Source organism: Scleropages formosus, chromosome 17 (genome assembly GCF_900964775.1).
Source record: "Scleropages formosus chromosome 17, fSclFor1.1, whole genome shotgun sequence".
NCBI lineage: Eukaryota > Metazoa > Chordata > Actinopteri > Osteoglossiformes > Osteoglossidae > Scleropages > Scleropages formosus.
The window spans coordinates 24,917,979-24,943,141 of NC_041822.1; the positions used below are offsets into that span (position 1 = coordinate 24,917,979).

The 25,163-nt window shown below is 50.6% G+C and overlaps 1 protein-coding gene across 1 annotated transcript; it reads left to right on the forward strand.

Moving 5' to 3' along the window:
* Positions 1–11,392: 11,392 nt before the first annotated feature.
* Positions 11,393–23,673, forward strand: rflna (refilin A). Its single transcript, XM_029259444.1, has 4 exons — positions 11,393–11,496; positions 11,735–12,121; positions 18,880–18,989; positions 19,978–23,673. The coding sequence occupies exons 2-4, from the start codon at positions 11,906–11,908 to the stop codon at positions 20,309–20,311; spliced, it is 660 nt and encodes a 219-aa protein (XP_029115277.1). The 5' UTR covers positions 11,393–11,496; positions 11,735–11,905; the 3' UTR covers positions 20,312–23,673.
* The last annotated feature ends 1,490 nt before the right edge of the window (positions 23,674–25,163 follow it).

Below are 25,163 nucleotides of genomic sequence, written 5' to 3' on the forward strand. Positions count from 1 at the left end.
CTTGTAAAACCAAGGAAGGAACACAGGATATTGGGTCAGGGTGGGGGCTCCTTTAGCAACTGCACACACCCCATGTTGCCCTGTCCATACCAGCCTCACAAGTGTAGGAGGGGCGATGGTATCATTTTGGCGCCTTTGGCCGACGGAGGGAGTCCGTCTGTCCTGCAGACGCCTGCTGTTGGGAATAGAGCGCTATTTGTGCTTGGGTCACGCGAGCTGAGCCTGGCTGCCAAGACACTGCTTACCAGGGCGGGGGTCTCCTCGGGGGCCGATGTGCTAGTAGGCATGATGCACTAAAGGGCTAAAGCTTGAGTGACAGGATGCCGCCAAAGTGTGCAACCATGAGGTGTGCGTGTGTGTGTGTGCGTTTATGAGCCACGAGCTACGTGACATGACCTTCTGCTTTCTCATAGTTTCGAGGACAAAGATTGCCGCCTCGGATCCCCGCTTTCTGACACCTGTGTGCAGGCGTTCTCGCTCCACCGACGTCTCGTGTTTTAAGCAGGCGATTAAGTAATTGGGGAACGTTTGCTCCGGATCCGGAGGAGGTCGTGCGAGATGTGTCAGTCACCACATGACTCAGTGATGATTTATTTTTATCCAGGTGGCTAACCCCGAGAGCCCTGTCCCCCCACGGCTATTTTTGGGCAGACAGGCGAAACCGCTGTTGGCATTCTCTCTCTCTCACACACATACACAAAGAGAGATCAACACACACATATATGAACACACACAAAGAGCACTAAGGGGCAATCGCACGCACACCTGCACCTTCTTGGACACACACACACACACACACACACACTGTCCTCTCAAACCTTACACTCCAGAACACAAACACTCATCATAGGAGCTGCTCTTCAACGTCTTAATCGCACACAACTCTTGTTGAGTTTCCCGTACAAATGAAAGAAATGAAAAGTTTACTGGCAAATGACACCAAGAGATTTATGATATTTTATTGCAGCGGTTCCTTCCTTCTATACGATTCATTGGACTCAGCAACTCAAAGTTTTCTTTTTTCCTTTCTTTTTTTTTATTTCTGCCTTTTGTAGCTTGTTTCTTTTGTTCACTTTGACTATTGGATGCAGGACTCACATCTTGGGGTTTGAGACTCAATCTAAAACTGCCAGATGTGTTGGTAGAAGGGTGATGACACGTGTGTGGAAGGGTAAGGCTTAACCCGTGACGCATGACGCATGACTTTGCGCGCACACATACACACACACACACATAAAGGCACAGATAAACACACACGTGTGCTCACTCACTGACGCACAGAGACGCGCTCACGTTCACACGTAACCTTACGAGGCATTTCCGAGGCAAACACCTGAGCTCGTCTCCATGACGACAGAGGCGCCGAGGACCTGCCGCGTTGCCGATCGCTGCCACAAGAGCGCTGCCGAGCCGCAGGTGCCACAGGTGATTCACGGCCCCACCCAGGTGTGCTTGTACGTGCTGGCACAGTGTACGTGCTGCACCTTCCGAAAATCATTAGCGCCAACGCCCCAGGGCACTGCACCTCCCAGCCTGCAGGGGCTTGTCTCACTCACACACACACACACACACACACACACACAATGGAGGCAACTCAACTGAAGCAACACAAGCTGACATGCCTACACACACTTCATGTTCCACTGGTGTGCAACTGAGGATCATGGCTCACGTTCTCACCGGGAATCATGGGAAGTCTTGAGACTAAGCATTGTGGGTAAAATCGGCACTGAGGATGATACACACCGTTCTAACTGGGAATCACAGGAAGCGCTAACACTAGGATCTTGGGAAGGATCCACACTCAGGACTGTGGGTAGGATCGACGCTGAGGATCATGGGTAGAAGGATCATGGGTGGCCTTCCCACAGTGAATCATGGGAAGGACTCACACTGAGGATCGTGGGTACTCACAAAAGAACCTTGACACAAACCTTGTCTCCAGCCCTCCACGCCTCCCAAGGGACCCCCGTGACCAGTAGCTGCAGCGACGCGGTGAAGATTGCCGGACGGCGCCCCCGTCCTTTGGAAGGTCCTCCAGGTGTCCATCCCTTCCTCAGTGCCCGCGACGGTGTTGAACCCAGAGCCCCGTCGGCAGTCCCTGGTTGAGGCTGCAAGGATTAAGCAGTGATCTTTCGCAACGTGTCTGCAGCCACCCCCATATTATTTTTTGCTGCCCTACTCCTGCTTGGCTGCCATCCACAGCCAGGTCGAGGTGGGGGAGGGGATTCACGGCGGGAGCCTGATCTAACCGCCTCACATCGAGGCCCGGGCTGGCATTGGGTCAAAGCCCAACGCTTCACCACTGTTGTAGAGGCCCATTAATTCCAGCCACAATTCAATCTTCCCTGACATGAGATTTTTCTAGGCTCCCAGCCCAGACTCGAACCACGTCAGGGCAGGAATGGGTGTATAAAGCAGGGATTGGTGGCACCGTGCATTTTAGCCCAAATACCAAAGGAGTGTGACGGGGGAAAGAGGGACGCAAACACAGACACACCTGTGCGCACTGTTCCTCTTTGCTTTGAGACAGGGAAAGAGATATTGCCATGTTTACTCTGTTTACCATGGACCCCCCCTTCCATGTTAGGCGTAACTGTCCCCGTTTCCCGCCCAACTCTCTCCATCACTTCGTTTTCCTTCACCATGGCAGCAGTGCTTTCTGTGAGGCTGTGAGAGCTCCACCTCCCCCCCACCCCGTTCAGCACAGAAGCCACGTGTCATTATGTGGTCATCAAGGTGCTGCTCGGGGACACATCAATCTGAGCTTCTTAGCAACATGGACTCGTGTTTCGTACAGCACGTCCATCAGCAGACATGGACTAAGCCCCGCCCCCTTCTCAAAAGGGCCTCCACTCCATGGCACTACCCTGCAATGCCACGCGACCGCATGACCTTTGCCCTTGCGACCAGCTGGGACCGCTAGTTTCAGGAGCTGGTTTGCCGCCCGCACTCAGGGTTTCTGCCAGACTGGTTTTAGAACAGAAAGACTCGCTAATGGCATTTCCTCAGTGTTGGAGATGGACGCAAATTCCTCAAATCTCAGTCTTAGACACACAAACTGGTGACGGTCCTGATTTTTAAAAATGATGGCTGCCGATCGCAGGAGTCTCCGAAGCAGCTTCGCACCGCGGAGCCTGGAGGATGTGGAGAAGTGCAGCTCAACGGTTTTCCGCGCTCCTGTGTGTTTTAGCAATCGCTGCAGGACGGAAGGTCCAAAGACATTTGCTTCAGTTTTAACGTCGGTTAACTTGAGTTTTACTGCTAAATTCAGCAATTTTTTTAAACGATTAAAATGCAAAGGCATTTATCGGACACTTTTCTTTACGCTGACATACAACTGAGTGGATAAAAGGACTTCAACGGAGATGAAGAGCTAAAGACACAGACACAGGATTATGGACACAGTTTGTGTGTGTAACACCACCATGTTGCAGGTTCACATCCCTCCAGTAGCTCCTACAGAAGTGACATTCAAACAGCAAATACATAGATAATAATAGCAGATGGTGTTGGACTTATTTATGGAGCTCAGGAGAGAAGTGGCTCTGATGGAGATGGGTTTGAGACCCCTCTTGAGTGCGGGAGGGACAGAGGGAGCTCATTCCACCACTTTGGGGCCAAAAATCAGAACCAAAAGACTTTTGATTTTGGACCCCCTGTGGGTGGGATCACCTTGCAGCCAGAGGTGGAGACGATCAGGTGGACATGGTAAACTACAGTGCTTTGCTAGTTCTACCATTGGTGAGGAACTGTTTGGCATTTAAAATTTCAATATCAAAAATAAAACACAGACTTGGTAGATGTTAAATTATGCAGATCTCAGATTCTAAAAACATTAACTGCTATTTCAGTTGCTGAAGGTCTAAACCAAAGATCTCCCTTTGTTTTTATTTTAGATTTTTGTATGTGCAGCCACCACATTTTAGTGTTTTATTTCACTTTGCGTGTCCATGGACAGAGCGTGTTCTTCCTGACACGTCCACAGGCACTGAAAAAACATGTTTTTTTCCACTTTCTCTCAGCTGTGCTGGAGAAGCTTGAGCAACTGAAGCCTTGAGCAGTGCGACTGAAGCATTTTCTTTCACTCCTACTTCTTATCATGATCGTCATCATCAGCATCCACACCCAACGTTTCTGCCGGGCCGGTTTTAAAACTGCACGACGCACGCCACCCCCGCTCCACCCCCCCCACCGTACCAAGCACACCTTCTCCCAATACCAGCGTAGACGTTCCCCTCGACATTTTGTCCTCATGTGTCCAGGTCTCACCAGCTTGACAAACTCTGGTGTTTCTAGGCGTACTCTGAGAGGCATGCACCCGAAACCGTTCGGACGGGGCTCTCTCTCCACACTCGGGTTACTGGTTCCGCTCTGTAGAAAGGAAGCTGGTGGAAGCCGTCCTTGGGGAATCTTGCTAGCTGCCCCCCACCTCGGTCGGCCCTTGTAGACCAGCTCCGTGAGTCTGAGTCAAAGAGTCCAGCCTCCTCTGGTCCCACACACCTCTCCGTTGTGTCTCTCTGCAGACTGACCTTCACTTATTGTCGCTGCAAACAAAACTCCGCACTTGAGGTCACCGCCATTCTGCACCCCCGTGTCTCGCTGCTGCGTTTCCCTTGTTTTTTATCCCTCGGCAACTGTTATTTATCATCGTTATTTTTTATTAGAGCTTAAGCTACAGTAAAATTCTGTCTGAACGAACTCAAATGAAAAGACAAGATGAAAAACTACAAATACAAGTTTGGCTCCGCAAACTGTCTGATTTATGGCGCAAACCCTTACACGTTCCTGAGACGCACACTATGGAAAATTTCGAGTTGTGACACACGCGAAGCAGGGGAACTGCGAGCTGCTTCGGACAAAAGCGTCAAGAGCAAAACATAATAACGAATAAATGAAACGGGGGTACGGATTGACGTCGAGATTTATTGCTGCGTTTGACTTGTTCGGGCTGCTCCACCCCGACTCGCTCCAGTGAAGGAGACGCGTCCATTCAGAGGAGAACACACACTGGCTGGGGGATAAATAGGCCTACTGTGCATGAGTTACACACCAGCACCTGCTTTAGCAAACATCTGTAGCTACCTGCTTTCCAGCCTGAGTTCCGTGGCCAGAGATGTGATGCGGAGCATCGAACATGAGATACGAGTTTCAGCGTAGAGACACCGACGGAAAGCTGCTCGACCTCTCAATCAGATCACAGCCTTTGTCCGAGCGACCCGAGAATGCGGCGAACTGAACACGGTACATGACTCGGGCGACTGGAGTCAAGAGCAGAGCGAAACAGTGTCTGCCGACGCGGAGACCGAAGTAATGGGCATAGACGTATGCGTGAGTGTGTGTTTGTACGCAAACTAAAACCACTCCAAAGGCACTTCTGCACAGCCCATGTGGTGTGCGGGTCGCCGCCCCTGCTTTATCCCGGCGATTTAATCAGCACGAGGAAAGTATCTCCGCGGAGCCGAGGCGCACACATCGTATTCGTTACGCTCGTTCCGACAGCAGAGCAGCCGCCGAGAGACAAGTTTTAACTCCAATTCATCCGTTGCGAAACTGGACGAGCTCTTTAATATTCGCTCCCCCCTCTTTTCGTGACTTGGTTTTCCAGTTGTTGTGAAGGATGATAAATAGCTATGAGAATGGATGGGGGTGGGAGGCTGCTCTTACTGTCAGCCTACAAGGCCGAGCAGGACTCAGGTTTGAGCATGAGCTCGCTGCCACTTTCTGGCCTCTTTAGTGCATTTTTTACTCTTTGTCGGTAGTACCCTGGACCCAGTATCAGTGAAGCTCCTTGACTCCCGGCTGCTCACGGGGGGGGGGGTGTTTTGACTGGGTAACAGGTGGTGTAGTGGTTGCGTTTGTGTCTTGGACCTAAAAGGACCCCGGTTCAAGTCTTGCCTTCTTCTGTAGTGCTCTTCATTAAGGTATTTACCCTGTTTACCCCAAAAATTACCCTGCTGTATAAAGGTACACACACAGTGACTTAGTATTACAATAACAGGCAATAATTACAGTAAAAAAATCTCTTCTATTAAATGTAAAATAACAATAAAATAAAAAATATAAATTATAGAACAAAATGATGGATAAAACACACACACACACACACACACACACACACACACACATTTTCAGAACCGCTTGTCCCATACAGGGTCACGGGGAACCGGAGCCTATCCGGTAACACAGGGCGCAAGGCCGGAGGGGGAGGGGACACACCCAGGATGGGACGCCAGTCCATCGCAAGGCACCCCAAGCAGGACTCGAACCCCAGACCCACCGGAAAGCAGGACCGTGGTCCAACCCACTGCGCCACCGCACCCCCTGGACAAAACAAATCATGAAAAAAATGACGACACACATTATTAAAATAAAACAAGTAAACCCTAATGTGATTTACACCACTAGCTGTGGGCACAGAGACACAGGTTATCCATGTATACAGGCAGACATTGTTTTACTGCATCAATTCACAGGAAGTACCTTCACTGATGGTATGAGAGCTGGAAATGGGATTCGAAACCAGCTCCTTTGTGGCCAAACATAGAAGCACTAACTAGTACGCCACCTGCTGCCCTCATGGAGTACCGCAGTACAGCAGGACACTTGCATGTGTTTTGTCACCGATGTCTGGGATCCATATTTCTCAGTGTTCAGTTCTGCTCAGTTTCATGCGGAACAAAAACTATGTATGCAGAGTCAAGTGTGTGTGTGTGCGCACTGTCCTTTTTAGGTGTGTCTGTATCAGAATGCGGATAGGTGTGTGTCTGTGCAGTAAGGGTGTTTGTTTGTGCATGAACACGGCAAATTAGTCCAGATGTCAATGTAGTGTGTGTGTGTGCGTGTGTGTGTTTGATTGCACCCCCGTTCCTTGCAGGTCGGGACACGACAGCGTGGCACATGGCTGTAAACACACCCAGATCATTCGGGGCAGCAACCAAACAGCCTGTTTACACACGGGGCGCTTGAGCAATGGCTCAGCAATGTCGGCAGATGTGATTCCTGTCTGGAGGGGACTGGAGGGGGCTGGGGGGGCAGTTTGCAGAAAAACAACAGCTCCTGGGGTACCATGGCAGGGTCACAAACCTGCATCTTTCACTGGACTTTCAAGTCTGATCTTTCAAGTTCCCTTTGTCCCATCAGTTTATGGTTTTATCAAAACTAATATTATCAATGTTAAAATTATTATTGATTATTCACTGATTTACAGTGGTAGGCAACTTAGAAAGCAGGGTAATTTTTACTCTATCAGCTCAGCTTAAGCACTTTGATTAAGGGTACTACAGCAAGATGTGGGATTTGAACCCAGGTCTTGGACTGTAAGGCAGCAGCTCTAACTACTGCGCCACCTGCTGTAAACACTGTGACATACAGAACATACTACATACTGTCACAGTAAGGTTTACTGTGGAGATTTCACTGCATTTGCCAAGGACAGGGTGGTGGTTCGACTCCCTGGACCTGGTCCCGACCCTTAACCGCTACGCCACCTACAGCTCCATATTAACCGTGAAAAAACCAAATTCTGCTCACAGTCCTCAAGTCACTCAGAGGGTGTGTGTGTGTGTGTGTGTGTGTGGGGGGGGGGGGGGGGGGGCAGCCTTGGTAGCAAGGTCAGGGATGAAAGGATCATGACTTCCTCTTCCCCCCCTCCCTGCAGAAAACTCCATGTGAGATGGGACCACCTGAAGTTTGTGAGCGCCTCTGGAACCTGGCCGGCCCAGCTGGTCACAGGTTCGAGTTTCTCGCTGAGCAGTTCTTCAAGGCAGAGAGAAGGAATGTGGGGAATTTGCCTTCCCTTCGTGTTGAAACTTGGCAGATCCTTTGTAGGGACCTTGAAAAGGTGGTGTGGAGGCAACTGGTACCCAGTTACAGGTAAAAGGCACTGGGACACATACACACACAAGCAAAGTCCTGATTTTCAGTGGCTCATTTTCAGGCTGGTAAAGATAAAGCACCTGTCATTAGATTTTCATTCTCCCAGTTTCCCTGCACACATGAATATAATTACAATAAAAACTACAGTGAGACACACACCTCACACAGGTGTTTTTGGGGTTTTCCTCTAGTTTGTGTCCTTGTTTAGTCACTGGTTGCGCACTGCGCTGATTCACAGTCCTGCCAGTCGGTCCTGTCCCCCCGTATGGGTGACGACGACATTGGGGAGACATTAAAGAGCCACGCCCACCTCTCATGAACCATGAAGAATAGGCTCCCTTGCAGCCTTGCACTCAAAGATCATAGGTTCAGATCATAGCCCCTTCTCTAGTACCCTTGATCAAGGTACTTACCCTGAACTGATGGAGTAAAAATTACCCTGCTATACAGACAGGTAAATCAGTGTAAGGAGCTCAGTACACAAGACGTCACACTGTAAGTCACCTAGGAGATACGAATGTAAAATAGTGTAAATGTAAATAGAGCAGCAGCTTTGCATTGTAAAACTGCTCCCCTCCCTTTGTCTCCCAGCACCGCACACATACGCAGAAACACACACATTCCAAATGCGGACCATGCCCACTCCGCACCCGGACTGCTGATCCAGCCCAGCGAGCACACGCTTCCAGGAGACAAAAGTCCTCTTTCAGCAGACAGAGCTCACAATTTACCACATTTTTACTGCTGGACGCTTTGCCCGAAGCAGGACAGGTTCATCTGGTCCATGATCAATATATTATTATTATTCATATGTTTTTATTAATTTATCTAATACAATTTAGATTGTTACTCCAATTTACCCATTTATACAGCAGTGTATTTTTACGCTGTCAATTCAGGGTATGTACCTTGACCAGGGGTACCAGAGCAGGCGGTGGGATTCAAACCAAGAACCTTCTGGATACAAAGTGGTGGCTGTAACTAGATGGCACCTGCTGCCCTTATATTTGCTTTAAACGGGTCATTCAAGGAAGAGAGAGTTGAAAAAGTAAAATAAAAATTAGATTAAAATATGGAGAAAATAAACTTTCATAATGAATTGTGAAGCAAATTCACTGTGAAGAATAATGCAGATTTAAGTTAAATAGCTAATTATGAGAACTGTGTGTAGCTGTGTGTGTGTATGTGTGAGTGTGTGTGCTGAACAGGGTGTCAGTGGCTCTCTGACCACACACACACACACACACACACACACACACACACACACACACACACACACACTTGTGCTCATAGTCTGTACAAAGAGTTCCAGTGTTTCGTGGAAAGTCATTTGTTTACCATGGCCAACCACCCCCACCCTCCACATCAGGTTCATTTGCACCAGTTGGATTATGGGATTTGGGGCAGGGGGGTTGGGGGGGTTAACATGTAAAAGAGGGTGAGAAGTTCCTGTGTTTGGACAAACAGCTCTAATCTCCTTGCACTGACCGTACCTGTGTGGCCCCATGTCAGCGCACCTGGGAGGCGGGGCCAACCCCAGTGAGCCAATGGGTGGACAACCCCCTGCGGACCGAACGCAGGTCCAGCCAATAGCAGGCAAAGCCCAGCCTCAGCTCCAGGGCCCAGAAGCACACAGGACGGGTTCGAGAAAGACCTCCTGAGACAGAGGAAGGAAGGGAGGGACCGGAACAGCTGAGCGCCTGTCCCTCGAACCCGAAACCTCCGACTTTCCAAAATACCTCGAGTCACTGAAAGCAGGCGGAGCCCTGCCGGGGTTCAAGGGGGGTATTAAACAGGGTATATTTAGAGTGGACCAGACCCACCCATAAACTGGGCCGTTTTGATGGAAGGTTGTGACAGGAGCGCTGTGACGGTGCGGCGGCGTGAGATGAGCGTCCAGCGCGGGTTCGAGAGGCACGTGTGTGTAAACCACTGTGACAGCTCACTGGCCCAAGAAACAGCCCCCTGTCACTGACGCTGAGAGGCAGAAAACATACACACACACATACACACACATACAGGCATGCACCTGCGTCCCGCCTCACACAGCTGGTTTGGCAGAGAGCTGTGCCAAGTAGGCCAGCATCGCTCCTCGTGTGTGTGTGTGTGTGTGTGTGTAAGGGGAAGGCTGCAGTGGCTGGGGGCGGAGGGTGTGTCCCAGGGCCCTACAGCAATGACTCACCACCCCAGAGTGTCATTTCCAAAGCCTCCCCCGTCTGGGACGCCACACGAGACATGTCGGATCGTGTGGTGAAGTCCATGTTTTTACCCCACCTGCCCAGTGAGCCCCCCAAAGAAACACCTTTAAAGTCAAGTGACCCCGAGCTGCTGGACACCTACAGCAGCAGCAGTTTCAAACAATAATAATAATAATAATAATAATAATAATAATAATAATAATAATAATATCAATATGTAATATCACTCCTAATGATAATAAGAATAACACTCGAAACACAGGGCAGGAGGACCACGCACGCACGCGCACGCACGCGCTGGGCAATCACGTGACCTCGTAAGAGCGCGACCACGACCTGTGAGGTGTTACTAAAAAACAATATTGTTACATATTCATAAGAGGCTAAAGGAAATGATATAACTGATTATTACTGCTGTTGTACAGTCAAAACGTGACGATACAGCGGGCCGCCACGGGGATGGTCGTTCGGTTCGGTCTCGTGGTTGTGGTCTTTAGTACCATGGTGCTACTTACTACGAATTACTCCAATAAAAAACCCATCTTTAAAGACGGGTAAAGAAGTGTAAGTTTACCGTGAGGGTAAAAAGTGCTTTAAAAGGAATATTTTACACGTTGGAAAGACAGGATGTGATGTGTCACTTCACTCACTGCTTCACCATGAAACGTGGTGGGGAATTTCATGGTACTGACAATCATGGTAATAGTTACAGGCACTAACACACTGAAACACACGAGAAACGGTACGTAAAATACCAGAGTAAACGGTGGTACAGCGCCGCACGGACCCGTTTTACTTCTTTTACACTTTCTCTAAGTGAGAAGCCCCTGGGCGGGAATCCGCGGGAGAAACGGGCTCGCGCTCGGCCAGCGGCTCAGGTGGCGCGCGACGCCGAGACGCGTTCAGTGACTGAAATGCGCGCGAGATGCGACTTCCGCCGCTTCCTTCTTCAGTATTTACTTTCAATTTAAGTAACATTTCGCTTTAAAAACAGAGGCCGCAGCGCTCGTGCGCCACATCCTGTCCGTCTCTGTCAGTCGGTGTCGCTCAGCGCTGCTCAGGCCGTGGTCACTACCGGTCAGCGGTGCTGGACCAAGGCTTGTTTGGGAGTGCTCGCGCTAGCGCTCACAGTTGGAAACGGTCCAGCGCGCCGCTAGGGCTGGATCCGCTCCAGGTGAGTGAGAGAGAGAGAGTGAGTGAGTGAGTGAGTGTGTGTGTGTGTGTGTGTGTGTGTGTGTGTGTATGAGAGCGAGAGAGAGTGAGTGAGAGAGAGAGAGAGAGAGAGAGAGAGAGAGAGAGAGTAGTTAAGAGGAAGGTCCCCGACGCGCAGCGCGCAGAGGCAAGACGCGCTCGGCTAGACTAGAGTCTCTCAGGAGGACCTTCGGATCCCGCAGGACCGGACGGACCGCCGCTCTTCCCGGTACTTAATTTTCTCCTTTCGTCTTCTCTTCTGCTCCTTCTCCTTCTCCTCCCCCCTGTTTTGCGCGCGGAGATGCGGATGTTCGGTACCTTCAAAGTACATCTGTCTTTCTGCAAGGACCCCCCTGACCGCCCCCCCCCACCCGCGTGGCGCCGAACGTGCGAAGCCTCCTCGTGACACCGGCGGCGGCGAGTGGCGCTCGCACTCACACCACGTCTTCTGTCTTTACCTCCTCTAGGAGCAGCTGCTGGATTTGCCCGAAGCTCTCGGATCGTCTCGGGAGCCTTTTCCCGGAGCCTTTCGCCGGAGCCTCGGACCGTCGGCCACAGGCCGGGCAGCCGGAGGGCGGACTTTCCACGCCGCGGCCCCCTTTCCCCCCCACCCCCCCTCGCACTCAGCCGTCCCAGAGATGGTGGGGCACCTACATCTACAAGCTATGGATGAGAGTCTGAAAGGAAAGAACCGGGAGGGGCTGCTCGACAGTCCGGACTCCGGGTTGCCCCCCAGCCCCAGCCCGCCCTTCTACTCGCTGTCCCCAGCTCTGCTGGAGTCCCGGGCGGCCAGCTGCGCCCCCCCACCGGAGCACCACGGGCCCTGCAGGAAGGAGGGCAGAGAAGGCAAGCTGGTGAGCGCAACCGACGTCCCGTCCCGTCTCCCACCCTCCCGCAGTAAAGCCACAGCGTGAGGGTCTTGATGGAGACGCATTACGTTCGCTGTGTTCACGCGCTGGTAAGGAACTGACCGCAAACGTGTCTGGAGAGAGCGACGAGATTCGTCCAGAAGTCTGGGGTCGAGTACAGCGGTACTTTACCCCCCCCCGCAGTTGGTCAAGTCATCAGGCAGCTGCAGTCCTGAATTTGTTTTTCCACATACAACTTCCCCACAAATATCATTTGTTGCAAGAGACTCCCGATAAGAGCAAAGCGGAGTTCCGCTGGGGGTCTGATGGGAGCAAAACAAAGTGGCTGCTGATAGCGAAGCAGCTGTTTTCCCAGCAGTCCCGCTGCCGGGATGCGAACGCAAGCTGTGCAAACGTTTCGTTTAGAGGAGTTCCTGTAAATCACGGCTGTAGGGAGAGAGAGAACAGGTCTGTATCCGTGGTGACAGAAACGTCAGTGCGTAGCGCCGCTCGTGAGCTTCGCGACCACACACAGGTGGTTCCTCATGCAGGTGAGGAGGGGAGATTTAACACGGTCTCCACATGGATGACAGCTGGGACAAAGTCTGGTGACACTTTTACCTTTAAACAGTTTTATTATATTATACTTGTATTCTGCTACAGTTCTATTGTTACCTTATTGGGTGAATAAGGTGTGGGCTGGTAACACTACATAGTGTTGATTGGAAGGCGCTTTGGAGAGAAGTGTCCGCTAAATGGAGAAACGTCAAAATAACATTATAATCTTTACGGTATCTAATTCTCTGCGCACGTAATTAGTCGTGAAAGTTTTAAAAAATAGGCCCATGGTGTCAACGGAAAAATAAAAAAAAATTAAATGTAAAACATACATAGCATATAGTTGTGTATATATATAATATATATAGTAGACTGTTTAACTTCTGGTTTCACAGCCAGATTAAAAGAACACTTAACAGGCATTAGTTCAGTCGTGAACATAACGAGAGTAAATAAAAATGGGAAGTGACTGGTTCTCCTGAGCGCTCGGCCGAGTGTGTAAACATGTAGGCAAACGCCAGGTGTTTGTACAAAGAATGAGGAAGGTGGAAGTTCTGTCACCGTGGTCACCGATGCTGCCAGGGATGCTGTTTTTAGATAATCCATTTTATTACAGTTTCCTTTAATAAGTTATTGTTCTCAAAAATTATGGGAAACATCAATTTACATTTTTACGGCATTTCTTGCAGCGTAACGTGTGCAGTTACGATATTGTTCGGATGTCATGAGAAACGACCTGTACCTGTTTGAGTTCATGTTTCTGATTTATTTTGAAGGTAGTTCATAATTCTTAGAGAAGGATTTGGCAATGACTGATTGTTGGTAATAATACTAAGAAAAACCATGTGCACGCCAAGAAGTTTTTAAACCTAATTTAAAAGTTAATTTTTTACCGAAAGCACTTTGACCTGCATGGGGTTTTGTTTCAGATAAATGGAAGGGTTGAAAAATCTGATTATTTAAGTTACATAATTTCAGTAGGCAAAGACAAATGAACACATTTTCCCCTCACCAAGGTAAAAGCCCTCATTTGTCCCAGTTTGTCACAGACCTAAATTGCCCAGTGGCAGCAGCGGAATGTAGGTGAGCTGGTCAAGCCTAGTGGCTTTTAGGGTCCCCCGACTTGCAGGCCCTCGGGGCCCGCTGCAGGGGAAGCCCTCGGACACTCCCCACCACGTCCCCCGTGTTCACCTGCGCACTATCGAGTTCTCGGGCTTTCGTTTGCTCTGTGAGATCACGGGTGGCCTCTGTAGGTCGACCACAGCGAAGCACCGCCGAGAATTGGGGTGGTTGGTCTTGATACGTTGGGGCGAGGCGTGACCCAGTGAGATCGGTCCTCGGATTTAATGTAGCCAGTCGGCTGCATTTGAGAGCTATAATGCCCCAGCTGAGTGGAATCGCAGTACGCCAATCCACCCTGGGGCCTTCGACGGCACCTGGCTCATAACCCGCCGTTGACTCTATCAGTCATCTTGTAATTGGCTGTTGGAAATTACATCAAATGAGGCTGCAGAGTCGGCTGCTACATTATTGATGTCATTCAGCCTCTCAGTAGACGTGCATCAGTGCAGTGAAGAGCATGAGCCATCCATAGGTAGAGCCCCACCCCTTCATGGTATCCTAACAATTACTACTGCCGCCGTGCTCTTAGTTTCCCTCTCATTCATAGTGCCCCATCCAGTCATACTGTTGGGCGGTTTGTAGCGTCCCAACCACCCGTAGTGTCCAAATTCACATCGACTCATTTCGTGGACAATTTTCTCCAAAGAGACTGACTGTTTAGCTACCTACAGTTACTTTCCCATTTATATAGCTGGGAGATTTTTAAAAAAAATGGAGGGCTAGTATCTAGCTGAAGGGTACTACGGCACAAGGTGGGATTTGAACCCGAAATCTTGGAGTCTAAAAGCTGCAGTTCTGACCCTTACGTTTCCCGCTGTCCCCTGCTAAATGACCCCAACTGTTCATCAACGGCAGCAGTTCAGGTGTAAAACCCCCTTTGTCCTCAACTCTGCTTGCATGACCAGCTGACCACATGGGGATCGGGCATTAAACAGAACTGTAAACATCACAGAGGAGAGAATAATAGGCTGTGACCCCAGCAACCCCCACCCCCGCCAGGTTCTTTGTGGGCCTGGAACAGGAAGGGCTCAAGTGAAGAGAAGTACAATGCAAGCCTCAGTGAGGGGGGGACACTTCCTTCCTGGCACTCCATGGCCTCCCGGCTCTGCCGCTACCCCACCACTCTGACTTGAGGCACGTACGGCTATCCTGAGTTGGAAGACAATCACTCCCTGTACGCCCACCATGCTAATGTTACTATTTCCCTGCAAGCTCCAATTCCCCGATAAGCATGCGTTCCTGTACTTTGCCTTTCATCGCAACTCTGGATAAAAGATCAGAAGGGCTGAGATTTTTATTTTTTCATGGCTCGTTGTCGATACGACGTTTTAGGGTAATTCTTCAAATGCCTCTTGGCAGAGTCCTGTGGGTGTGAACGAGGGAGGCGAGCGCGAGCTCAATCCTGGGCATTTAGCAAAAAATGGAAAGAAAAAAACACACAAAACTTGTTGCTCCACATTAATTTGTCTTGTTTCATAATCCAATAACGTTGTATAGAAAACACACTGGTTTCATTAGCGAGCATTACCTCGCAGAATGCCATCCGCTATCACTGTCCCCGCGAGTCTGTAGCGTTACCCTACGGCTTTGCGCCAGCCCCACCGTGTGAGGAATGGTGTTGTCCATTTCTCCTTGTCACGCTTTGTACATTTTACCTTCCCGATCTTAGAACTGGGAGGGGAAGCGTGTGGGTGTAAGAGAACCTCCCGAAAGTCGAGCATGCGGCAGCAAACTGGCGGTTCTCCCTTTGTTCCTCCCCAACTGTCGGCTCGGCCTTTCCTACGGCGGACGCCTGACATGCATCTTCTTGTACGGCCCGGGGTGTTTTCCTCCTCGGCTCTATTTTGGTCTGCTGTTTTGCTATGCCCTCTAAGAACGATCTCCGACACTATTTTGGAGCGCGATGCTGCACGGCGGCAAGCTCTTGCAGGCTGTTGCATAAGAACGGGATGACTCCCGTTTGCTAATTTAAACCTGGGTTGATGTTGCTGCACCGAAAGACAAAACCCAAAAGCAAAACCGCACAACCGTTCAAACAATGTCAAAGGGGTTATTTTTGCAAAAGTGTGGGTCTGTGGAAATCCCTTCTTTCTGCATGAAAGGGAAAGCAGCAATTTCCTCTCTCTGGAGTGTGGTGAAATGTAACGAGCGAAGCCTCGCTCGGGTGTCTCAAGGGTTAACGCGGGGAGCCGGGATACCGGTAGCCCCACTGGGGGATGAGGTTCGAGGGGAAATAAACCCAGCCGAGGTCGTTAAGCTAAAGTGTTATCTTTATCCCCTCCGTACAGCAAGTTTATTTCTTTGCCTGTGATTTATTGCATTTCCGATCGGCCGCATGGTGTATTTGTCAACGCCAGGCTGTGTGTGAGCCGCCCAGGGAGCGGTGTGGTGCGCTCCACCTCTCCAGCTCCTCTCCCTCGTCCTTGCAGAGGGACGCCTCCCCCCAGGTCGCAAAGTCTCTGAAGGATTCAGCCCACCGAGATGCTTTTGCTGGTTGTTAAATGTGAATGTTACAATATAAAAACATGGTGGAGCATCCACATATGCTCACGATGAAATGTGTGCATGTCGTTTTCTGTTTTTTGTGTGTGTGTGTGTGTGCCCGTCTGCATGCAGCGGAGGGCTCCACGGTCTGGCACGGCGCTTTGGGCGGCACGGGTTCGGGGGGGAATGGGTTCCGTATGTGACTCGGTGAGCGATGCGACCCACATGTGGAGTGTGGAGTGTGGGGGGTGGGAATCCACAAGATCCCCCCACCCCACCTCCAATCCACAAGTGCTTGCACTTTCAAACCTTGCCAAGAAATTCCTGGGGATAAAGAGTCGAGGCTGGAGAGGGTTGTGCATCTCTGTCCTGTTGAGTGGCTGGTGGTGTTTCTTCTCATCGTTCAGTCAGAGTGTTGTTTTTGGGGAATGAATGGCTTCACACATGCAGTTTGGTTCTGGAGACCTGCAGAGTCCAGCGGTGTCTGACAATTTGGGATGTGAGGGAGGGAGGAATGGATGGATGGATGGATGGATGGATGGATGGATCAACTGGATCCACCCCCTGCAGTAGAGAACACAGGTCGCTGGCAGCTGTTCTTCACTGGCTATCAGTTTCATGGTGGAATGCAGTTACTCTCCACCACTGCAGCGTCTTTGCCGTGTCCTTGGCTATTGCAGCCCACGGACTGTAATGAGAGAGGGAGTCAGAGGGAGCGGTAAAGAAAGGGCCCCTGGCTACACTTGAAAGGTGTTATTAATGCGGTGCTCTGAGCCGCAGCCGTGCGTTTGAATGAGACACAGACAGAGCGACTGGAACCCGTGTGCCAGTGCGCTTCAGACAGGAAGCGTCGGCTGTCGCGGGTCGAACGCAAAGCCTGAACGAGCCGATGTGTTCTAGGGAGGTGCAGGAAGCGGTGAGGTTTCCCAGCTGGTGCTCCACGGATGTGGTGCAATGAGACTCCGTGTTTATCCGAGGTTTGTGCTTGGACTCTGACCGCTTTGGGTCAGCGAACATGCAACAGGCACCGAGCAGCCCCCACGCAGCTGCGTGAGCCTCGGAGACGTGCGCGGAAACGTAGCACATTCGGCGTGGACTACGCGTGCCCCCAAAGAACGCAAACACACACTGTCAGTCAGAAGCAACTGAGGTATGGGGGTGGTATTACCAGGGTGACTGAAGCAGCTGTAACAGCTGGGGAGCAAACAGACGTACACCAAGTTCCAACCCCGAGGAGCTCCACGCGTCCCTGGCCTTGGCTGAAGGTGGGACGTGACCCTCCCTTGGGCAGAGATGCGCCCGAGTGCTCGGACAGGAGCGCCGTCCTTAATACGAAAGTTGGTCGGATTGTGGCTCGGATATTTCTACATTTAATTTATTCATTTATCGGAGCGACGTACAACTGGGAGACGACAAAGCGCATTTTATTATTGGCCTTTCTTCCCACTGCCTGTAGGAGGAACGTGCTGGTTGTCCTGATGTCTCTGAACGAGACAGAGATTAATTAAAATGGGGAGATAGCATGAATAAATTAAACTACTTAAATGATTCATCCAGGGATATATTGTACATCGTAGTGTATTGATCACTGGAACGATGAATTATGGAGGTTGCGGAGAAATGACTGTACATGTAAATAGATGTGAGCAGTTGGGACGGACCGAGGGACAGTAACTTCATTCACATCATTCTAGCATTTTCTGCTGAGAAGGCAAAGCCAGGAAAGCACGACACACACTCCAGAAGAGCTCTTGCGCAGTGACATTTGTACACACACCCGTACAGATATGCGTCTGCCGGAGAGACGTTCTTAGACTCCGTACTGGTCAGTCGATACCCAAGTGTGTTTCCCTCCTAGCCTAGAGAAGGCAGCAAAGAGCACCCAACAGGATAAGAGTGTGGTAACACACACACACACACACACACACACACACACACACACACTTTCAGAGCCGCTTGTCCCATACGGGGTCACGGGGAACCGGAGCCCAACCCGGCAACACAGGGCGCAAGGCCGGAGGGGGAGGGGACACACCCAGGATGGGATGCCAGCCCGTCGCAGGGCACCCCAAGCGGGACTCGAACCCCAGACCCACCGGAGAGCAGGACTGTGGTCCAACCCACTGCGCCACCGCACCCCCCGTGTGGTAACACCTAACGCGTTTATGGGACCAATTGGTCAACAGTTGCCAACAAGCAGAAGTTTGTGGACATATTTTAATTTTTTACATTTGTGTCAATTTTTAAGCAGTTCAGAGTTAATAAGATGTTAAATTGTACTTTTTATTTGTAGCTACATTTGGGACTTTTGCAGCACCAAGCCAGCGAATGCACCGAGGAGTGGCGGCACCTTTTACTGATTGTGCTCTAGTGTTAAATGTAACTCTGGAGTTATAAACAAAAGGTGTGAACAACTATGTTTGTAAGTTGAGGAGAAAAATACAGCATTGCAGTCTGCCGAGGAAGAGGAAGGAGAATCGTTATAGTCGATTTCAGATTAATTTGTGATTTCAAAAATGCCGAGTCGCCGTACAGAGGTAAGACGGGTAAATCGTCCCGGAGCGCAGTTTTGGACACGTCTTCTCTTTGTCCCCTTGCAGCTGCCCTACCTGCTCCTGAACTCCCCGGGGACAGAGTCCAAGGCACGCATGTTCCCCGTCATCTTTGGGGAGAGCATCGAAGTGAACCCACGGCCAGGACAGGAGATCAGGTAACGGCCGACCCGTGTCAGGAAAAGCAGCCCATGTGGCGTGTACGGTGGCTGTGCTCTCGCTCCCGAAGGATTTAAATATTTCAGTCGAGGCCTAAAATTACATCTGAAAAGCCAGATTATTTAATATCCACTTTTTTTCCCCTTTCAAAAAAGCAATTAGGGGCTCGGGTATCATGAGGGCGGTACATCCTGCAGCTGAAGAGGGTTTACCTTTCATACCCTGAACCCCGATACGGTTCCTCTCTCTGCTCTGATGACCTTGTCCTTTGCGTGGCTCCATCTAGTGTTTGCTTCACAACATGCAGGACTAGACAAGGGACACGGTGTCCCCACGGTGCAAGCATCGGTTTCGTTTAATGCCCTCGGCCGCAATTTAAGAAACATTTCTTAATATTTACAAGGACCAGATCTGGATTTTGTGCCTCCAGCTGAGTGCTGCGAGACCAGAGACGCCACAAAGTCTCCTCAGTTACAGTTTGTCTTGTGTCGCGTTAACTTTCTCACCCTCCCGTCAGCCCTTGTTTACCAGTTTCACCTGTTCTCATCTCAGCGGTCATGTCCCTGTGTGGACTTTCCAAACCATGTCCACTTGTCCCATGAGTGTCAGTTCATTTTCATTGTTTTCTTTCCTTTCTCTTTAATGTTTTTTTTTTTTGGTATCATAGGTTGAATTAATACATTTGTTGTCGTGTGTGTGTTCTGTTTGTTAGCCGTACAGGACATAATACCTCTAAAAGATCAATAACAATCAGTAAGTAATTTTAACTACAAGAGTAACTGTGCCAATTTTAATGGGATTTGGTGATATTTCAGTATAAATGGGTATCAGTTGTGGGCCTTGGGAGCACAGAATCTCCAGCAACACACTGATTTATGTGAATTCCTTTTGCAAAGGGACAAATGACTTTGTACTGTGCTGTAAAACTATTTCTCAAATATATTTAAATTGAATTGACTGGAAAAATAATTTTTTTTACCTGTGAAGGTGCAACTCGGAGGTGAGGTATGACTCGGACCGGCACTACCGCGACCAGGTGTACTGCGTGCCAGTTCCCACGGTTACGAGCTACAGTGAGACGGTGGTGGCGGTGCGCGACTGCACGTGGCGCAGCTACAAGTCTCAGGTGTGGCTGGAGCCGCGGCAGCGCCCGCTGCACTATTGCAGCGCCACCATCGTGTTCCCGAAGCACGCCAAGAGCTCGTACCGCACCACGCTGCGCTGCGGCAGCATGAGCCCCAGCCGCCGCTTCATCTCCAGCGTCCAGCTGCAGTCCAGCGAGGACGCCGGACCCTGCATCATCTACACCGAGGACCTTTAAAGCCGGCGGGCTGGCGGGCGGCCTGGGAAGTGCGGGCAGGAGACAAGGACTGCTGGAATTCCGCCTCTGTCCAAACGCGTGGGAAAATGGGAACTTCTGTCGCGCACGTGCTCAGTTGGGCGCGTGTGCCAGTCTGTGCGTCCGTGTTTACAGCCTACCCAGTACTCATAGTGCACAAGCGTGTTCTGATCTCATCCATCTGTCCGCTCGCCAACTTCTGTATTCCGTCCTTCTGAGTCGCAGCTTCGGATTAGATGCCGTAGGGAAGAGAATTGTGCCTCTTGTGTTCAGCGGCTGCTATTGTAGCCCTGTTCTTCGCTACACTTGCCGCAGCTGGCAGGGGGGAGCTGCTCACTTCATGGCGGGTTGGGGAAGGCAGCATCTCGTGTCAAGTTGGATCCCGTTTCCTCAATTCGGTGTCAGGAACTCGAAGGTCAGGTGACAGTTCTGAGTCGATGTGTATCCGTGTGATGCGAGTTCTACAAGGGCGCGGAGGACCAGGGTTGGGGATACGCGTACTGGTTGTTCCGGGCGGCAGCGCCGTCACTCTCGTTCCAGTCGAGACGGATCCGCTGGGAAGCTTCATCCATGTCGACAAATAAGTTCAGATGTGTGGTCGTCTGAGTCGGACGGCAGCTCTCTGCTCGCTCAATGCTTCGTGGCCTCCACCCCCCCACATTGTAGCGCTGTGGATTTCCGAGGATTACGGCAGAACCCAGAGCTGCACGCTCCTCACTGCAGCCGTAACGGAGGTAACCGTCCATTTTTGCCCATAAACCCTGCGGCACCAAGCACTCAGCGATCAAATGTTAGCAACTGTTAGCGTGTGCGCTAGCGTGATAGCTGGCACGTTCCAGAACTTGCTGCTGCCTTGAGGGAGCAGGTCAGCCGAGGTACGGTTGACACGCATGCAGAGCTATGTAGAAGCTGGATTGCTCTCGCTCTCAAAATGTGCTTTTTATTACCCCGCGCCGGATACACAACGCCGGTGGGGAGGAGGCTGAGCACACTTGCAATAACAAGCACTTTGAAAGGTTGGACCAAAGTCTTCGTATCGCCAGGAAGTCCCGTCTCGGCGGTTCGCAGCAACTGGGAAGTTTCTGCCAAAGCTGCCGTGTTGGCCGATCCATCGGCTCTGTCCGTAACGTGGACCGGGACGTTTTTTGTGTCCTCCGTTTGTCAAGAATATTGCTGCAGCGCTTCCGGGAGGTGGCGGGCAAATTTCGTAGGGAGCGGTTCCGGGAGACGGGCAAGTGGTCAGACCTCTGTTTACACGAGCCGGGACTGAATTCGCAGAGAATGTGGACCGAATCCAGACCAGGCAGGAGGACAGGAAGTGGTCGGAGGAAACGCGCAGTAAAAATGAGGTAGCGCCACTCGCCGCGGCTGCCAATCGGTGCCGGTACCGCTTTACGCAACAGGAATCTCCAGCCGCTTTCGTAAGAACGCTCACCGAGAAGCGACGAGGGCTGCAGCGGAACGATCCTCGCGAGCTCCGATACCAGTGGACGGAATATTGCGAGCGACAAAAAGAGACAACATTTCCGCTTCGACCGTTTCGTATTCTTCCTTCGTGCCTGTTGTTCAGAGCTCTTTTTCTTTCACGTCGGCGTGCTTCCGCTCTCACGTAACGCAACATGACCTGCCAGTTATTTCTATTCTAGGAAAACAGTAACCCATGAAACGGTGTGAGCGGGCGAGTGAGAGAGAGACATTTCTACCTCGGGAAATAAAAGGTTCATGTGCGCAAGAGAAATAGTTGAGCGATGATGTTTCCAGGAAGCCTTGTGCAGAGAGCATGCTGGGAAGTGGAAGGAGAGAATCTTATCTGGTATGTTGACCAAACTGGAGAGAAAGGAGTTCTGAGCGATCAGACAAAGTTAACGCCTTTGGGCAAACTGGCGTTCGGAAACAGAAGTCCGACGTTCCTGCATTTTCACGTCTGTCTCCGTCGCCTTTGTGTGGGAAGGAATCTGGGGGAAGAAGAACGTTCTCAGACACATGGGGGGGGGGGGGGACAGCCGTGGAAAGGCCGTAATGGCTAAAGCAGGATCGCGGCAGTACGGCAGGCCAGACCTCCGTCCTCCTCTCTTCCGTGTGTCGGAGCAGATGTTCGTTCGGAAAGCGGGGAGGGAAAGGGCTTCTGGGCCTGGCAGGCGTGTGTGTGGCGTGCTGCGGTGGGCCGTGGGGGCGTGTCCGCTCTGCGGAAGGACACGTGTTCCCAGGTCTCCGTTCAAGGCCCATATCAGCCAAGAGCCGGGCCTGCGGTGCGGTGCGTCTGCTGTCTGTGCTCCGCGACCCATCCTTCCCCACGCGGACCTGTACAGTCCAGGCCTCCGTCCAAGCAAAGTAAACATGATCTCAGCTCCTCCCGTCCACATCCGATACGGCTAAAGCGGAGAGTCGTCCTCATCCCTGTCCTGTATTTTTAGGACGACCCCGATACACGTTTGCCGTACTCCATTCTGATTGTCGGTCTTCTATATCCGGGCTATGAAAAGTTTCATATTGGACCTGTACTTTAATTCTAAACGGTTTCTTACCTCAGTTACCTTGTTAAGAACACATCTCCGCATCTTCGCTTGCCTCTTACAGCAGTTTTTAAAAAAAAAAAAAAAAAAAAAAAAAATCTTTTCTTAAATATCTTCGGTTACACTTTGAGGCCTCGGCTGAGCCGCTTCCTATGAGCGGAAAGCGGTTCAGAGGGAAGCTTGGGGGACGTTTGTGAAAACGGGGACAAGATGTTGGACGCGTTGCTCGGAGGGAGACGCGGCGATCCGAGGCTTTGAGCAGAACGGTTTCAGATGGGTCGTCCCACTTTGAAGGCTCGGGGAAGGTACCTTTAATTTGGCTTACGATTACGGCTCCGGCAAACAGCGGCGTCGCCGCAGAGATCCGCGGTCCTCGGCCACTAATGACGGCAGATGAAAGAAGCGGGTCATTATGACTCGGGCTGAGAGCAATCTGCCGTACGGCGGCTCAGGGACGATCGGCGTGGCGACGGCAGCTGGAGAAGCGATGGTTTGCGCTGCGGAAACCCATGTGTGGAGTCTGGTGTCGACGGTGTGTGTAAAGTTGTGTGAGGAGAACGCGAGAGATGATGGCGAAGGAGGGAGGAAACGGATCAACTTCTAAACCGCTTGGAGCTTCTGGTGTCAATTGGCCTGTAGTATCTGACACTGCTTTTGTTTCCGAACCACGAGGGGGGTGTTCTTGTAAAATACTTTCATGTTGTATATGTGGCAGTATGGCACTTCATATTTCCCTTTATATTTTTGTATAGATTTTGGGGCAATGCTTTTTTCTTGAGAAAATAATTTAAAAAGAAATGTATATCTCTATTAAAAAACCCTAAAATCCAACCGTGTTTCCACTCCAATTTCTTGCTCATGAACAATTTTTGAAATCAATACGTCACGCCTTTCTCCAAGGTGAATTACACTGAGCTACTTACTCTGATTTACCCATTTATACAGCAAAGTAGTTTTTACTGTATCAACAGATCAAGAGAAGCAGAACAAAAGGTGGGATTCGAACCTGGTTTCTTCAAACGGAAGGCTCTAACCACTGTGTCCCCTGCTGTCTAAGCATCTTTTTCCAAACTCTCCTGTGGGCACTGCACTTCGTGTTCTCGATTGGAGGCCGGACCTGAGAGCGTCGGTGTCGGTAATCCAGACCCACCTCACACAGCTGGAACGAGTCCTAGAAGAGAGATGGTTTTACTCAGATAAGCACCCAAGGTCTCTTCTACCCGATCAAAGACAAAGACTAAAGAAGGTTTCTACTGGCAGTGGGGGAGAGAGACTAACAGGCAAAGAGGAGGAGGAGGAGGAGGACAAGTGTTCCAGCTGTGTTCTCCACAGGTCTCCACCAAGGTTGGTTTTAAACATCTTGCAGATGGGAGGAGGGAGAGTCACAGACTCACTTTGTCAAAGTACCCAACTCTGACCCTTGGTCTTCGTGAAGGAGAAATTCCACGGCACATTTACACTTGGAAGTGGGGGTCTGAGGGTTGCTTCTGGAATCACTGCTGTTCTACTACGACCCCAAATGGTCATGGAGAAAAAAAATGCCGACAGTGGTAACCTGGGACTCAACAGCAAAACCAGCAGAAAATCTAGAGACACCAAGACAAGGAGGGACACAAGTTATTCTGTGGTCTTGGGGTGAATTCCCAGTCCTCCTCCAGAACTACAGAATCATGTGAAATTGTTCAGGACAAACAGTTTTATCTACTGTTTTTGCATTAATGCAGTTTCACGCTCTTCACATCTGCACTTGACTTGGATCTGAGCCTTTAGATGAAGCTCTCGGTTTAGCACTCGATCCACATCTCCAGCTTCACCTATGGTCTTGAGCTTTGGGTAAAGGCTGAAAGAACGAGACACGGGTCGATATATGTGACACAAATCAGGTTCCTCTGCAGAATCACAGGGCTCAGTCGCCATGACAGTGAGGACCTTGAAGACCTGGGAGAGCCTTGGAGTTGAGTCGCTGCACCTTCCATGTTGGCTTCATGAAGATCGTCTGCGACTCATCCCTGATACAGCACTGGGGGTGATGCTTCATCTGTACAAATAACGTCAGACCCATTGGGTCTTCTTGTCCCAGTACAGTTCAGTGTTGAACGCACTGGGTCTTCATGACTGAATAGGATCCAGCGTTGAACCCGTTGAGTTTCCATGCCCCTAGCACAGCTCAGCTTTGTACCTTTCTGTTGGATTTATCAGTAACTAGAATCTAAAGTTCTCCTTGTAAGGACACAGTGGACATTGACTTCCCTCCTGTTTCAGCATCTCAGCTTCTCGCTCAGCTATGCGAGGGCAGTCAAATGAACACATCATTTAACGAT